General features: G+C 42.8%; 1 protein-coding gene across 2 annotated transcripts in view; it reads right to left on the bottom strand.

Annotated features, from left to right (window-relative positions):
* Window positions 1-4362: 4362 nt before the first annotated feature.
* A1CF (APOBEC1 complementation factor) overlaps window positions 4363-17374 on the bottom strand; it is a 51931-nt gene continuing 38919 nt past the window's right edge. Inside the window, exons 7-11 of one of the 2 annotated variants that reach the window (XM_047825719.1) lie at window positions 13699-13972; window positions 11553-11758; window positions 8817-8953; window positions 7715-7857; window positions 4363-4514 (exon numbers count right to left, since the gene is read on the bottom strand). In XM_047825719.1, coding sequence (XP_047681675.1) covers window positions 4363-4514; window positions 7715-7857; window positions 8817-8953; window positions 11553-11758; window positions 13699-13972 — 912 coding nt within the window. The remainder of the gene's footprint in view (window positions 4515-7714; window positions 7858-8816; window positions 8954-11552; window positions 11759-13698; window positions 13973-17374) is intronic. The other variant, XM_047825720.1, reaches the window with a different exon arrangement.

Genomic DNA, 17374 nt, shown 5'->3' with positions numbered 1-17374 from the left:
AAAAAGTTTTTGTATGTTCTACTCCATAAGCAAAGCGATCTGGCATGGAGGTCAGAAAGTCTCATTTCTCTGATGGTTTTACTCATTAGAGCAGGACATGCTTGGCTTTGTCCTAACATTGGCAAAGACAAACATCGATCCTGGTGGATACGTGACATTTTCTATAACTATGTTCTTATAAAGCTTGAAGCATTTTCAAGACGTCACTAGAATGAAGTAGAATTTCAACATCATATTTGGTGATCAGTTCAACAAAAAGCAGTAGGTAACTGTTCCATGTCAGGTAGGAATATTGGGTCCCTAGTTTCTTTGTCTTCCAAGAAGTCCATTGAAATTCCCAAATTTTGCCGTTAATGTTTTCTTGTAAAAGTATTTACCACAAAGTTTACTGTAAGTGTCATACTTGAAGCTCGGTTTTGTCTTGGACAGAGGTATTTATATATAGGTAAAAATGTGTCCCCAAGATGTAAAAGATATAAGTTGTTTCGTCTCCTGGGTATTTCTGTACGAATGAAGTCAAGGAGGTGATGAATGACCATGGCTTTGTGTGAACCCTGGGGCACACTGCTCGCTGTTAGTTGTAAGTTATTTGGGGGAAATCTTGGCTGGTCCTGGAGATACGCAACATTACTATATTTTATCAAACTTTGTAGCTTTGGATACAAAAACAATTTACTCCAAATACTGTCTTTACTGACTCTTCTTCTTGAAAAGCCACCCTGGAGAATCTCCCTGTCCCCATGGATTCAAACTGTGACCCAGTTGTCCAAGGCAGAACTAGAAAACAGTCATTTAAAACATATTGTGAAAATGGACATAAATCAAAAATTACGTTGAGGCAATATTTATGAAAAGCTAATCCAGGTGAATGGGAGGTTGTGTTTACAAAATCTTTTAAGTAAAACTAAACCTAATTTCCTGCATAATGATTACATAGCCATAATAGCTATTAAATTACATAGCTATTAATACATAGCTATAATTTGATCTCCATTCACCATTAAAAAGTCCAGGACCTGTGGTTTGTTAGATATTTTTTGAAGTCAATGTTTTTTTTAACGTGAGGTAGCTTTCTAGCAGCATTTTGGGTGCTTTTACGCCAACACAGTGTGGTCTGGCATGATACCAGGTTTGGGCACAGGTGGGAGGCAAGAACTGGCTATGTAGGAAAACTGTATCTTGCTACAGGTAAAGATGGTCTTCTAGTTACAGTAATGGAGTGGGAGAGAAAGATGGCAATTGGAGAATAAGCAGCACTCTTACGGGTAAGAGAATAGATATCTAATCTCACTACTGTACCATTTCTCGTGAGTAATGGTGGTTAATTTTAATTTTCACTAAGCTATTAGGTACCAAAACTTAGAAACTCAATTCTAATTTACTAGATGCTCCTAAATGATTGGTTTGGTACTCTGTTATCATTTGGTTGGTTTACTCATGTTAGTTTCTTCTGTGAAGAGTCTTTTCTAGGAAATAAGAAAGCAAGAAGTAACAAAAAAATAGATTTGATGCACAAGGTACAATAGGTATTAAACAGGTGCTAATTTCTGACGTCCAAAAACATCAACATCATGTGAAGTAAACCTGTGGTCCCACACTTGATTTTTAAACATCTCATTTTTTTCAAGTTCCAAACTCATTATAGCTGGAGCTGTTCTACACGACTCAATTTGGGCAAAGTCAATACATATGGCACTACAGACACATTGATACTTTCTACGAATAGGTTCTAATGGAATTCAAAGTCTTCTCTCGATTTTACTAGAATGAAGTAAAAGTTCAGCAAAAAGTAAAACCATAGTTACTTGCTTGAATACAATCCATCCTTACGAGGTAAATGTACGAATACCTGTGTTTCCTTGGTGTTCAAGTGGCAATTCTCAATACTTTGCTATTTTTGTACGTTTAGGCTTCTCTTCTTAGCCGTTAAAAAACTCATTATGATTTCACCCAGAATAATGATTTTTCTCATAAAAAGATTCCTGTGGTTAACTAACTGTTCATTTGGATTAAATTTAAAACTCCTCTGGATGAAACCTTCTATTTTGCATTGATGAGACATGTAGAAGGAATCTTTTCTATTTCCAGAGATTTTAAAAAACATTAAAACTTTTGCTCTTGGAGTTTGGAATGCTTTTTTGGACTCAGTGGGAATTTGCCTGCCTCAATGTAATTACTCTTTTTGAGTATAAAAGCAGGTCTGTCCAGGAATGTAGATTTGGACCTCAAAATTGCTTATGGAGGAATTTTTCACTTCCTCATTTTTCAAACTAGTTTGGTCCAAAAGTTAGTTTGAAGCCAGTATGAATTATATTCAAATTTGTACTTTTTATGAGACGAATATGTGTAAAAATATGATTTGGCTATTTAGAGAAATTTTTCTTGCATTTTTCTATTTAATGAAAAAGAAATAAAAAAGGAAGACATTAAGGGTTGAAGACAGGGTTGAAATGGAAAGATTATGGCCATTCTCAAAGTTAGTTGCACATTGAAATCACCTGAGATTTTTAAAAAGTACCGAGAATTTCACCCCGTGGTATTCTAATGTAATCCATATGAGGCGCCATCTTAGTAAAGGCATTCTGAAAAGCCTTCCGGGTGTTTCTGATGTGCAGTTAAGTTTGGGAGCCACTATCCTAGGGAATATGAGGATCAAAATGTAAAGTTGAAAGCACTGGGTCTTTCAGAGTGAGCTTAGCCTTGAGGCCTTTGATACCTGATTAGAATTAACAGAACTGAAAGGTTACAAGGACTTTTAACTCTTATTGGAATTTAGCTGATTTTGATTGGAATCTGGGCTGATTTTGGATCCCAGGATCCCATTCAAGAGTTGACCAATGGTTCTATGTTTTCATGTGTATGTTTTCCTTTGAGTCCTGTAGAATTTTTACCAGGGCCAAAGGATTTTTTTAAATGGAAATTCTGGTACTGTAGGTCTTAAACCACTAATGAGACTGAAACAGTAGTGATAGGTGTTTGGAGTTCAGACCTGGGTTATTTCTGTTTTGATACAGACGCAGTCATTTACATGTATGGCAAGAAAGTAGAGCTTTCTGCTCCCTCCATCCTGGTTTTTTGTAGCACCCGTATCCCTAGAAGATGTTCCTGGAGAGAGGCCTGAAGCCCTCGAGGATTTTGGTAAACAGCACCCTGGCTGGGTGTCTAAGAATCAGCTTCTGATCAATCGGCAGTGGTGGGTGTAAGGTTTCTGTGCTGAGTTCAAGACCAAAGGGCTCAGACACGGTAAAGCTGTCCGATACTTGTTGAAAACAGAAGGGAGGAAAGGTAGAGGATTTCTGGGCAGATTTCATGCGAGTGGGTGAGACAGTCCAAGGCTGACCCCACGTCAATATAACAGTCTCTGAATGCCGGACGGTGGACTGGATGCTGCAAAAAGTCCAAAGAAATGAGAGTGGATCTTCACTCCTCTGTTTGAAAAGACTTCACAGCCCCTTTGCTGAGTAGGAAAAAGCATCACAAGTGATGATCGGTAGATCTGATGCGCCTTTTTATGGTATTAGGCACGAGCCACGTGAGACAGATACGAAAACAAATCAATGTGAGCAAGCGAAAAGTTTACAAGGAGAAGTCCTTTTACGCTGGGGTGATTACTGTGTTGGGGGACCATTGGCAAGGATGGGGGTTCCAGGGAAGGAGAGGTGCGGGCCGATGAGGTTAGTAGACAGTGGGCCCGGATTCATTTTATCGTTACCTGCAGCACATCACGCTGACTTCCACGAGGTCCCCAGAGGTCGAGGGGGCCACGAAGATGCTGACCTAGGACAGACTGACCCGGGGCACTTTTGGGACGGAAGTGATGCTGACCCCATCAGACCTGGGGCAGTCTTTCACGGACCCCAGCCTGAGGACATACCCCACGCGGTAGGCAATGCGAACGCCTTTCAAAGAGCGTCCTCCCCCGCCCCCACCCTGCCTGTTTGTGACTCTCTGTGTCACAGAAGCAGCTGTGAGCCCAGGTTAAGACTCTGGAATTCACATGGCTCTCTTTGTTGTTTCTGGCCCAGGTCTGCTGACCCCTGAATGCTTGCTGGTTAACAGGTCTCTCTTTACACTGTCAGGGTTCAGAAAGCCGTCACCAGGTCCCTTAGGAGCCTGGGAGAAACGACTGTTGGGGCAATGGTTCTTTAGCTTTCTGTTAGACAAAAGCCTGCTTGACATTTGATTTCACTGGGAATACAGCCTCCTATCATGATTCTACAATTAGTATACACTAACCAGTCTCGGGCAAGGCATCGCTTTAGGAAAAGTATTACTTGTGATCGTAAGGAAACTGAGTGAGAGGTTTATTTCTTCCGGATAGAGTTGTGTGTGTCTTATTCTTAAGTTAAAAGAAAGATATCTTCAGAAGGCTCCATATCCATCCCCTCGGGCAGTCACTGCAAAAGTGGGGTAGACCTCATACGTCGTATATGCTGCTAAGTCTTGTCCAAGGGTCACCGCTTGCTTGAGCTGGGCCGCGGACACAGGTGCACTTGCGTTAGGGACAGCGTATCCTGGAGAAGGAGGCAGAGAGAGCTTCAGCAAAGGCATCCGGGTGTCCTCCCTTTTGGGTAACTGTCTTCTTTTTGGGATATGAAAGTCTGACGTCGCTTAAAGCCAAAAGTTTAATACGTCCCTCTAAAAAAGTGAACTCCTGGGGCACCCGGGTGGCTCAGTCGGTTACGCGTCCGACTTGGGCTCTGGCCTTGACCTCGCGGTGTGTGAGCTCAAGTCCCACGCCAGGCTGTCTGCTGTCAGCCCAGAGCCTGCTTTGGATCCTCTGTCCCCCTTCCCTCTGCCCCTCCCCCTCTCTCTCTCTCTCTCTCTCTCTCTCTCTCTCTCACAAATCCACATTAAAAAAAATTAAAAAGGGAACTCAGGAGACATAATATCTAGACTCAGTGACTTAGGGGACAGTGTTCCTCGAAGCGAGGTCAACTATGTGTGCCCGATCCACTTCATGCTTGCAGAATCGGAAACACCAGAGATCGAGTCCGAGAAACAGAAGCTTAACAGGATGCTGAGTTAATTACACTTGAGATTTGGGTCTTTATCAGAGGGGCGCAGAATTTACAAAGGAGGAGAGGTGATTGAGAGGGTGGCAGGGCTGGAGGAGTGGGGGCTCTGTGGGTCTGATTTTGTGCCCCCACCCCCATCTGAGTGAAATGTTAAAAACTCATTGCTTTTGCCCAAGAAGGACGTATAGGGAATAGGTAGACCCGTAGAAAAAATACTGAGTGTTTTCGCGTATTTCTACGTAGCACCGTGAAAGCAAATACGTGGGCTGTTTACATTTAGACCCGACCGTGAAGGGCAAAGATCATCTTGCCTCACCAGCAAGCTGTCTGGAGGCCACGATGCTTGTCCTCACCCTCAGACAACTAAGGGGTTTGAGTGGTGAGGAGGCCATCACGGGCAGTCACATTAATATCACGTCTGGCTGATTGACACCCACGTTTAGAGAAAAGGGCCTAACAGCTATTACCTAAAAGCAATGTTTCCCTGTTAACATTTTAGATCAAAATTAAACCGTTTCTGAGACGACCCAAAAAGTGTGCAGGTGACAAGAAAAAGGGAAAAATATACTTAAGCAACAAACGGGGACCTGAAAAGAAAAAAAGAAAAGAAAAAGAAAAAGCCCATTTGGTTTATGTGCCGTGGCCGTCATCCCAACCCTAGACACATTGATTTCTTTCTGGTGGCTTCTCAGGAAGTGGTGGCAGGAAACTGGCTGGACTGTTTTTTTTAAAAATTAAATCCACTCCTTGGCTTGAACACTTTGGCCAGTAATGCTGACTAAGGCACGACTGAAGTTCGGTCTGTTTTCCAACGAGATGAGAAATGTGTTACCGATTACTTCCCTGACTTTGGAAATAGTATTTCTAAATAAGTGAGTAAGAAATACACATGTGTGAAGAGAGCGTGTGCATGTGTGAGTGCGTGTGTGTGGTGTAGATTCTATTTTAGGGATTTTGAATTTTCTTCTTCAACTTGGCTAATTTCCCAAGTGCAAGAGTATTTGGAATTGAAACAGATTCTTCCCTTGTGACCCATTATTCTTTGCTTGACTCCACAGCAAAGTTATAAGAGAGGCTCTCAGATTCTCAGGCGTCCCCAAGACAACTCTCATGCCCTAAATATTTTTCACTTCTTGTGGGAGCAAACAGAAGTGAGGACAAGAGCAAACGTTCTTAGGTAAAAGCAAATCTTTTGCAATGTGCAACTGGAAAATTCTGACAGTGGCTCATTTGTTTTTACAGTACATTATTTAAGTGGCTTTGGGGTGCAGCTGTCCACAAGACAGGGGCTGAACCTTCTCCCAGAACCCAGAAGCCGTGGCACAGGACCCCCAGGAGACTGACATGTCAACACCCTGTTGTGTGGGAAGCGAGCACGGGCCTGATGGCCCCAGCGCAGCCCAGGGGACCTGCCCTGTGCATTGGCAGCTGTGGTCTTGGCAACCTCGTGGGGGCACGCCACACATCTTCTCCACGTTCTACAGAACAAAGCTGGCATTGAGGTCACATTCACCGGTTGCAACCTTGCTTGCCAGAATGGAAAACACATTCGCAACTTTTGAGAAACAAAAGAAAATCAGAATGGGCCCAGGTGTTATGTTCATGAGCAACAGACAGTTCTCACGCCTGTACGTGCCCAATATACGAATGAATGCATGGATTGACAGAAATGCCCTATTTCTGGGTCCAGTCAGATCTCTTAATTTGTCTTAAGGGAGGTATGCCAATGCAGTGACTCATGACCAATTTCTTCAAAAGAAATGAACTTTTATTTGCTAAAAACTGAATGGAGTTACTCAACCTAACTGTTAAGGAAAAATTTCCAGAACAAATTTGTCGTCTGGTTTCTTTGAATCTCTAGAGGGTTCACTTTTTAATTGTTAGCATTGGTTGTAGGTACATAATAAATGGGGAAAGTCTTTTAAATGTGACCCTGGAGGCGTGTCGATCGACAGACAGGCTTTATTCTGAGCAAACAGTGCGCTCCAGACCAAAATTATAGAGCAGATAAAATGAGGGCTGATTATCCACATATTGAAAGGATCTCGAGCTGTCTCTGACTCTCTCTTGCACACAGAGTTTTTGACTTAAAATAACTTAAGAAATGCGTGGTCTACACGATTCTTCCAGAAAGCAAAGCAGTGAAAGTCAAGTTGAGTTGAAGATGAGAAAAGTGCAGATACTCCAAGGGCTCCTTAAAAGCCAGTTGACCTTGGCCAAATTACTTCATCATCCCTGTCCTTGGTTCCTTCAGTTCACAATGGGCATTAGGCCACAACCTACCTCTTGCGGGGGCCTGAGCGTCACTGATATAACATAAAGCATGCAGAGCATTTAGGTGAGCACCTGGCGTGCCCTGAGCGTTCGAGTGAACATCAACTCTTAATAGGCAGTTCCAACCTCTCTCACTAAAAGTGAAAACCCAAGCCGACCAGATGCAGAGGCTGGCTCTTTCGAGATCACGCTGCTACTCAAGCTGAGCCGAGCCTCGCCCCCGCTCCTTCCCCTCTCCCCCCTCCCTCCTCTCTGTCCTACCTGGATGGTCCACTCGCCTGGAGAGCGTCTTTGGTCACAGATGGTGTAAGTCAGATTTCTTGTGGGTGGGGGTCATAAAGAGCTCTAAGGGTCCATGGCCCCAAGGGAGGGTTTCCCAAACACGCTGGGTGGGCTGCCGTGTCCGGCACAATTTTCCCTACCTGGGAAAGCAGCGGCGGCTGCGGGGGCGGTGGGGGCCTCGGCCCCGTCGGTGGGGATGCCTAGGGTGTGGAGGGTGTGCTCTGCCGCGTAGGTCTTGGCTTCGTCCACGTAGGCACTTAGCTTCGGAGGCGTGAAGGGGTGGCTGCAAGACATATCCAGTCAGGGTAGGCATTTAAATTTGAGGTGCTGAGGGCTGAGATGGGAGCAAAGCTCTGTCGCTGTTAGTGTTTGCAGATGAGCGGGTAGTGGGGTTTTGTGTGCGTGGTTTTCATTCTCTTTGCATTTAAGACTTTACGTGTGTGTGTGTGTGTGTGTGTGTGTGTGTGTGCAGGGAGATTTGTGACCTGACCCAGGACCTCAGCGGTGGATATGACATTCCTGGGGCACACGCCTAACGCACCGCATGGCTGTTCTACTGCGCACGTGAACCAGGAAAGTTCCTAAAACGTGCAGAGACGCGGGCTTGAGGCGGGGATACCCACTCCCAGAGAGGATCTTTGATCCAAAATTTAAGTGACTGCGCACGGTGTCATGATGTACAACGTGGTGATTTCCCATGGTTCAACCTGAACGCTGCACAGGTAAAAGACGGGCGACAGTTTTCACTTCTGTTACATTTTACATCTGCAGTTTCTCATTGGTGGATGATGCTATGCAGTCTTCATCGTCTGTTTGAAACGTGGGGACTTTGAGAGGCTGGCACCTCTATCCCGCTACACGACTGGACGTTTGCGTTTAATGAAAATTGAGTAGGCAGTAGACTGAAATATTTAGCTTATATAGATAGTGACAACGTAGGGACACCTGAGTTGCCTAGTGTGTTCAGCATCCAAATCTTGACGTCGGCTCAGGTCATGATCTCACAGTTCGTGGGATCAAGCCCTGTGTCAGGCTCTGCGCTGACCGCATGGAGCCTGCTTGGGATTCTCTCTCTCTCTCTCTCTCTCTCTCTCTCTCCCTCTCTTTCTTCCCCTCTCCTGCTCATGCACACCTTCTGTCTCTCTCAAAATAAATAAACGTTTTCAAAAAAAGATAGTGACAAAATACACTCAATTTACTGGAGACTCTTACTCTAAAAAGGAATTTGGAGATGTTACGCACATGGCAGGATTCTGGCTGGCCAGGGCAGGAATGGTTATTTTGTATAAGAATAGTTGCCGTTGATCTTGTCCAATGGCCGAGTGCAGCTGATATACCGGTTGTCCCCAGTTATTTTTCTGACAAATTTCTTCTAATATCTATGAGAGTTAAAACAAAAAAAAAGTGATTTTCCTTCCAATTGTCATATTTGCACTATTTCATCAGCTTTCAGGGTTTTAAACTCTAATCTTCAGTGTTGAAGCTAATGTAAGAAAATATAAAACGCCACATGGTTTAATGACTCATAAAATTTTAAGACGAACTCAACTTGAACTCCATTTAAAATGTTACATCTATTAATTCACAAAAATCGTTTCACGCCATTTATTCTAATATGTTTTTAGTTCAGTCCATTAGCCGTAACTTTTTCTTCTTCTTTTTTTTTACCCATAGCTTAATTCTATGATTTGTTGGATGTATTTATTCCATTAAAGAAAAACTGACATTTCAGCACTGTGTGGCTGGATTTTCTCATTACCCTCAATCCTTCTGTCTACAGCGGTTTAGAGAAAATAACCTAAGAATATATTCCTACTTCATGTCGTTTGTCATAGGGTTTTAACTTTGCATTTTCGTAAAAATCAAGGTAAAAAGTTTAATGGGTTACTAGTTACTGGGATTACAACTGCTGACTGTACGGGACAGTCCTTGTCTCTCTGCTCCTGGTGGGCGTTTGTGACTCCACTGTGGAACTGTTAAGGCTCCAACTCTGTTGGTTTGGGTTGGCACAGCCTTCAGTGTCTAAGCTGTAGTTGTAGAGATTCAGAGACAAATTAAAAAACTTTCGTTAGTTGCTAGAGATGGTTCCTCACATATTACTATAAACCACGACCAACTTCTGATCTGGGTTGAATACAAGAAGGAGAGATTGTCCCTCACACTATGACAGCTCATAGAACTGTGACATGGAATTTATAACAATTACTATTTTTTATTTTCTTAAAAGATTTCCAAGTATCTTAGTTCTTTAATAAGGTGCCTTATTTTAAATTTTAACCCAAGAGGGGCGCCTGGGTGGCGCAGTCGGTTAAGCATCCGACTTCAGCCAGGTCACGATCTCGCAGTCCGTGAGTTCGAGCCCTGCGTCAGGCTCTGGGCTGATGGCTCAGAGCCTGGAGCCTGTTTCCGATTCTGTGTCTCCCTCTCTCTCTGCCCCTCCCCCATTCATGCTCTGTCTCTCTCTGTCTCAAAAATAAATAAACGTTGGAAAAAAAAAATTTAAATTTTAACCCAAGATAGATTGGATGACAAGCTTTAGTGTTTTCTGAGCAAGGCTTCATCATGATTTTATTACAATTAATTTTATTACAATTAATTGGCTTATGTGTCAGCTGTCTCTTACTGGATTGCCATATGAGTTTTGATGGCAAAGACCGTATTGTATTCTCTTTTCCATCCCCAGCACCTAACACAATAGTGGTGCGTGATACATGGCCAATAAATGGCTTTTGAATAAACAAATGGTTGCTGTTTACCACTCTGATAGGCATCTTTATTTTTAATGGCCTGGGTAAGGATAGCAACAACCTTAGATGAATTAATGTGGATGTGTAAGACAGCCATCAATCCTGCAAAAATAGTACTCAGGATGAGCTGTTAGAAAACCAAGTTTTCCACTTGCTTGCAATCATAAAGCCTACTTCCACTAACTTGGGGGCTTATACCTTTGGGCCTGGAGTAGGAATGTTTCCTTTAGGGTCCACAGACTATACCTCTGAACAACTGGTTATTGGTTCCTTAGCCAGTGTCTCTACAGGGAGACCATCAGAGGTACTGCACACCCACGGGCTAAGGGTTAACACATCCTGTTTTGTTTTATTTTTACCCCTGTTAATTCATTTTCCATACTGGAACAGCTTTTATAACTTTTAATTTTCCAATAATAAAAACCACAGCCTCAAGCAGAAACATGGAGCTGTGGAATGAGAGCATTAAAAATTCCCCATCATCACTGCCCAACTATAATTATTGTAGAAGACTTAATTGGATAGGAGTGATGGCATCTCATAGTTAATATGGGTAATGATATCACCATCGGCAGCGTGGTTTTTATCTCTTAAACATAGTGTTTCTGGGGCGTCTGGGTGGCTCAGTAGGTTAAGTATCCAACTTTGGCTCAGGTCACGATCTCACGGTTTGTGGGTTCGAGCCTGCATCAGGCTCTGTGCTGATAGCTCAGAGCTTGGAGCCCGCTTTGGATTCTGTTTCTCTCTCTCTCTCTCTCTCTCTCTCTCTCTCTCTCTCTGTCTCAAAAATAAATAAACATTAAAGAACCCCACAGTGTTTCCAATAAAGGATGCCCTTTATTGGCACATAAGAGTGGTCTATTCATTCCCTGTCACGAATACTCTCCATTAGCCTACTCCCACACAGTAGGCATTTATTTTGAGTCAGGGTCCTTGCTGCACTTTATTTGCATTTAAGGTATTGGTTAATAATTCTTAGTAGGATCTTCGTTTTCCAGTTGTTCAGATTATTTAGGGTGTCAAACTTCATTTTTAAGAAGAAGAGTGAAATGGGACAGTGACACTCAACAGCGGGGCATTCTCTCATTGTGTCGATTGGCTGCTTTATCTATGTAAACGAAACAAAACGAGCAGTGGCCCAAGTAGGGATCAAGTCAAATCATTTGACAAAAGGTGTACGAAGGTCTTTGGCCTAACTTAAGGAAACTATCTCCGGAATAACATCACCTACCTGGGGAGCAAGTTTAATTCCCTGGGGTTTTAAAGTGACAGGATTCATTGGGGTGAGCTCCATCCCAGGTAAAAGGTCGTAGAGTTTGTCTTCTCTCTTGTCTCCCTTGACCTGGTATCCACGACCCAGGCCTGTGTAGGTCAAATAGCCACGGCCACCTAGTCTTCTTACTCCCGCGGCCCCTACAGGTACATTCATGTAAATTTCTAGGAATGTAAGAAGGCATTAAACTGAATCAAACCACCAGAAAATCACCCTGAATCTTACTGAAATGGAAAAGTTAGCCCAAGTCCCATTGATTACCACCCTGACGATGCACAGAAAACTCTAGGATTCTGATGTAATGAAACTCAACAAAAGGTAGGGGTTGCCACAGGTGTGTTTTTGTGTTTTCTTTTTGACTGGGGAAGAAAGCAATCCTATCAAAGCTATCATCACTAAGTACACGAGCAACTTTAAAACTTTGGTACAGAGAAAAATTTTGCAACTTCTGTCTGCAGTTAACCTTTTGTTGATATTTTTCTATAGGCTAATAAATGTTGGGAAGGCATTTATTTCAAGATCCCAGCGTGTTATGACCACATGTATTAAAATAAGAGTTGCATTTTTATCTTCGATCAGGAAATCAGAAATGAATTCTAGCTTCCCCAACAGTTCCGTCCCCAGTGATCAGTCGGGAAATGGAACATTGAGAAAACAGGTTTTTAAGTTCACTATTTTCTGTTTCATGGCCTGTCAATGTGAGGCTTAAATTCCCATTGAGTTTCATTAATAGATTCCTTTTGATTTTTTGTTTTGCTGTGTTGCCACTTTGATTTCCTACTGATGGCATAAAGTTGATAAAAAAATTAAATTGATTACCCTTCATCCATGAATCTCATTCATTGATTTCCTTTCTTGTTATAAGGTATTTTTTTCCCTTGGAGTGGAGTTTGTTTTTTTCCTACATTACAACTGGTTGCCAATTTATATTTAACGTATGCATTATTTAATAATATGATTTCAGATTATAAATTTGTAATATTTTAATGACATAATTTGCCACCACATAGATAGATTATACCGGGGGAAAACCTGATGATTTCCTTAGCATTATAATCTTGGGTAGAGTGATTTTATGATGATTATGGAAATTTTAAGGCTGTTGAAGACTAGAGATCTTAGGATGGCCAACTCAGTTTTCCTGAAAAATAGTAAAACACAGTAAGAGGATAGTTTCCACAGTAATCTGACATGCCCCTTTGCTTCTAACTAAAACCCAAGGATGGGATTTAAATACACAGTTTGTTGTCAGGTTGCCCAGAATGGTTTCATATTTGGAAGACTGAACTGGGATTCTTTTGGCATTAACTACATCCTAGCAGGACCATTCTGAAGGACCCCATTAGGCAGAGACAAACTAGTTGACTAGAAATTTAAAAAAATGCTTTCCTTTTCATCTATCTTGCTTGAACTGAGCCCAGAACACTGCTTGAACATTTGGAACTCTTATAGGATTACATAGGAAAGATTTATCGTTTAGTAGTCAGTCTTTTTTCTATTTTGACTTTACTATTTAGTTCCCCATATCCTGGAGAAATAAGTTGATTTCCTCCCTAGTGTGGCTTTTTAGAAGGCATAGTGCATAATCCTGGGAGGAGGTCAAATGAAAGCATGTCATGTGGCTCTTAGAACATGTTTATGATAATTTGATTTATATATGAATAGGCCCCTGAGTCGCCCTCAAAGGCACATGTGCCTTGACGTGTTTTTGCTATTTGACATAACTGGTTTTCACTGGCCCATCCTTGCTTTCATTTGTAAGTTTTCTAATGAGTCACAAATGACTGCAATATGGTGGTGGTCCAATGATAAGGGAGAAGCTAACTATTTAGTCTGTACAAACTTTATGCACCCATGCGAAGACCAAATGTATGCATTAGACTCCTTTGTACTATGTCCTGACCAAGTTTTTCCAATAACCAGTTGTAATGTGAAAAAAGATTTTTATGAAAGGACAACTATTGATATAATAATATTTGATTTTTCATGAACAATTTTCCAGTTCTCTTCTCCCGGTGGACCCATCCAATTTGTCTAAGGCTATTGCAATACAAATCATTTGAAATTGTAGAGTTATTCCAGGGCAAGAGCTGATGAGCATTACCTCTAACAGAAGGGGCTCGGATAATGGCCCTGTTGCCAAGATGTCCTTTAGTGGCTGGGAAATGAAGGCTGGGAATTGCTGTATAGGCCTGAGGGGCATAGAAGACAGGAGCTCCAAGGTAGGTTGTGGTGGGATCGTAAACATGGCTCAAAGAGTAGGTGTAGTCTCCTTGCAGCATGGCGCCCCTTCCGCCCGTGCCTCGGGTGTACCTAACGTAACTGTCCTTGTCCACTGGTTTGGCTAGGGTCACTTCAATGGGGGAACCATCTAGCACCTGTTGTAGAGAGCAGAAAAGAAACAACATCAGAAGATATGAAGGCAACCCAGTGCGGCTGAGCCCTAGTCTCCTGAGCGTTAGTCAATTTGCTGCTCTGTTCGCTGTTTCGCTTACACATACCTTGTCTCTTTATCGGTTCACGTTTGTGGGTCAGTTGAGTTTTCCTGAGTCGTTTTGTTGGTACATTGCACATAATATGCACCAGGTTTCACAGTGACAAACTGACCACTGTCTTCTGACATACAGGTTATAAATTATGTGAATACAGTCATTGCCACAGAGAGTTATCTGATATTTTTATGAGATATATATATTTTAAATTACATGTTATGTAATTCTAAGAAATTTTAGGTTAATAATGGGTGGAACATAATCTTTACTACTTAGCACAGCACAAAGAAAGTGAAAGGAAACCAATAAAGAAATCTTATCAGTTGTTAGCACGTTGGCACGGGTAGCCTAGTCAGGTCGTTCCAGCTGCCAGCCAGCTAAATAGCTTACTTCTTCTTTTTTTAATGTTTTGTTTATTTTTAAGAGAGAGAGAGCTAGAGCATGACCGGGGGAGGGGCAGAGAAAGGGGGACAGAGGATCCAAAGCGGGCTCTGCACTGACACGCTGATCGTAGTGAGCCTGACGTGGGGCTTGAACTCATGAAACGTGACATCATGACCTGAGGTGAAGTCAGACACTCAAATGACTGAGCCACCCAGGTGCCCCTAAATGGCTTACTTCATAGAGCGGCTACACAATAGGTAAGTTTTTACTAGAAAAGAAAAGAGACTTAAAAATAGGGCCTTACTCAGGGAAGAGGGATCAAGGAGGCCACTGTACTTTCCCCCCAGGTACCCGTGAAGCAACCTTTTGATCTGTTGCACAGCTGGGAACTGGCAGAGAAACCAGGGGAAGCACCGCAATTTCTCAAGTCACGCACTTCTTAAAACATGTCCTCAAGAATTATTGGAGCGGTGTTTGCTTCCAACACAAGTTTCTAACATTTTGCAAACAGATCTCGACATGGAAGATAATGGATGTGTGTAGATCTATGCGTGCCACTCACTTTTCTCTCTTGCTTGCCAACACAGACAAAGATGGCTCTCAGCAAATGCTTGACGGATTGACGTATTTCCTATCAATGGGACAAGGTGTTGCAAGGAAGCATTTGTAGCTTCCTCTGAATAAGAATGTTGTGAGCCTCTAGTTTTTATAAAGAAAAGGAATGATATGAAGTGTTCGTGCAAGGATTCTCTGTCATAGCAGCTCACCATTTGGTGAGAGCCTCAGTCCATTCTGGGGTCATTGAGGTTGGCCAGACAAAGTTGTGCTTCTTGGTTGTTGTGACCATTTTGGTCAGCCTTGGGGCAACTTGTTCTTAGTTTCCTATATCTGCCCTACTTTTTAGCAGCAAGAGCCAGTCTTGAATATGTTAGTTGGAATATACTGAGAGAGAATCCTGATGATATTCACCTATCTTTACAATGGTGTTGATATAATTAGAAGCAACAGATCAGAGTATCAAAGGAAGGGGGTGGTCTTGGTAATAAGATTCTTTATCTTCAGTCCTGTCTTGAGGAAGGTGAGAGAGACCCAAATAGGTCTCTGCTTATAGACCTTCCTATCAAGAGACATTTTTAATGGAATGATTCTTTACTGCAAAGTCAGGTTCCATACTGTAATAGAATTTGTGCTTCATTGTCCCCGTAGGAGTGGTTTTAAAATTTTTTTTTAACATTTATTTATTTTTGAGAGAGAAAGAGAGAGAGCATGAGTGGGGGAGGGGAACAGAGAGAGGAGGACAGATTATATGAAGCAGGCTCCAGGCTCTGAGCTGTCAGCACAGAGCCTGATGTGGGGCTTGAACTCCACTGTGAGATCGTGGCCTGAGCCAAAGTCAGACGCTTAACCGACTGAGCCACCCAGGCACCCCTTGAGTGTTTTAAACTCAGTATTGTCTTTTAGTGATTTGCTCTAGACGTTTCAAGACCTAGGGTGATATATTATTCATTGGTATATTCCCAAGCCCCGAAAAATTCCTTACACATCACAGACATCCACAAGTATTTCTAAAATAGAGAACCACATGCAAAGCTCAGTTCACCCCCTTTCTCTCTAAATAGGTTTCCTTTCCTGGCTTCCCCCACAGTATCATCCTGATCCCCCATATTGAAAACCAGCCAATGGCTCCTGCTCACTCCGACATCCAATCAGTTCCTGGATGTTTTCAATTCATGCCCCATAGCCCTACATGGAGATTTCTCCTACTTTCCTTTCCTGCCTTCCTTCAAGCCCTTATTCAAAATGAGAGAGAATGGGGGAGGGAAGGGCAGCAAAAGGAGAGAGAGAGAGAGGGAGAACCTTCAGCAGGCTCCATTGTCAGCGTGGAACCCAATGTGGGACTTGATCCCATGACCCCGGGATCATGACCTGAGCTGAAATCAAGAGTTGGATGCTCAACTGATTGAGCCACCCAGGTGCCCCAAGACATAACATCTTTAAAAAATATACCTAGCTTATCTAGCTGTAAAATTTGGGAACAATTTGAGCATTTTTCCATCGTAATTATTTCAATGTAATTATTAGCGCTTAATTTATGACTGTCTCTTCTCAGCATTCATCATGTATCCTCAGGAATGTTCTCAAATGGAGAAACTGACCTATGAATTGTTTTCAGAGTAATGACAGCTTTATGGCACTAAATGTGATAGTCGATAAAGACGAGGTGGTGATTTGCTTCATGGACGTGTATTTAAATCCGCACGAATTTCTGCTTTGCAGTTTTTGGATTTTGGAGTCAGTACTTTCTCTCCTCCAGGACTCAAGCATGTCTGTGGACCCCAGATCGGCCCCTAAGCCCAGCCCCCCGTGACTGACGAACCTGCTCTGGGAGGTACTCCCTTAGCTGCTGGCCATGTCCTTCGGCCAAACACCCCTGCTTCTTTCGCCCAAGGAGACCTGCTCTGTCCAGTCCTCTCTCTCTGAGGTTTCCTGTGATGTCTCCCGCCCCTTGTCGCCTTGACCCCAGGGGTGCGGTGACCCTCAGCTCCTCCACTCTCTTGCTTCCCCTTCCCCGCACTCACACTTCTGTACTTAGCCCCTTTGCCAGCTGGCTGCTGTGAGGACTGACTGGTGCAAAGCCCGACAGGCGACACAGCCCCCGTGCATCATGTTCTAACTGAATCGCTTCACCTTCCTTAGTCACTTCTTGCGCTTTCCAAATTCTGTGCCTCGGAAACCGCCTCTCCATTTCCATGTGTTTTGATTTGGGAAATCTGCCCAATTTTTATGGCTTCTTATAGTTACCATCTTCTCATCTCCACGAAGATTTTCTGATTCTGAATGGCTCATTCCTCCTTCCTTTGGATATACTCACCATTTTTTATGTGTATATATATATGTGTGTGT

The sequence above is a fragment of the Prionailurus viverrinus genome, chromosome D2 (genome assembly GCF_022837055.1).
Source record: "Prionailurus viverrinus isolate Anna chromosome D2, UM_Priviv_1.0, whole genome shotgun sequence".
In the NCBI taxonomy this organism is placed as follows: Eukaryota; Metazoa; Chordata; class Mammalia; order Carnivora; family Felidae; genus Prionailurus; species Prionailurus viverrinus.
Note: the sequence above shows the minus strand (reverse complement) of the source record. Positions and strands in the feature narration are given on the sequence as shown.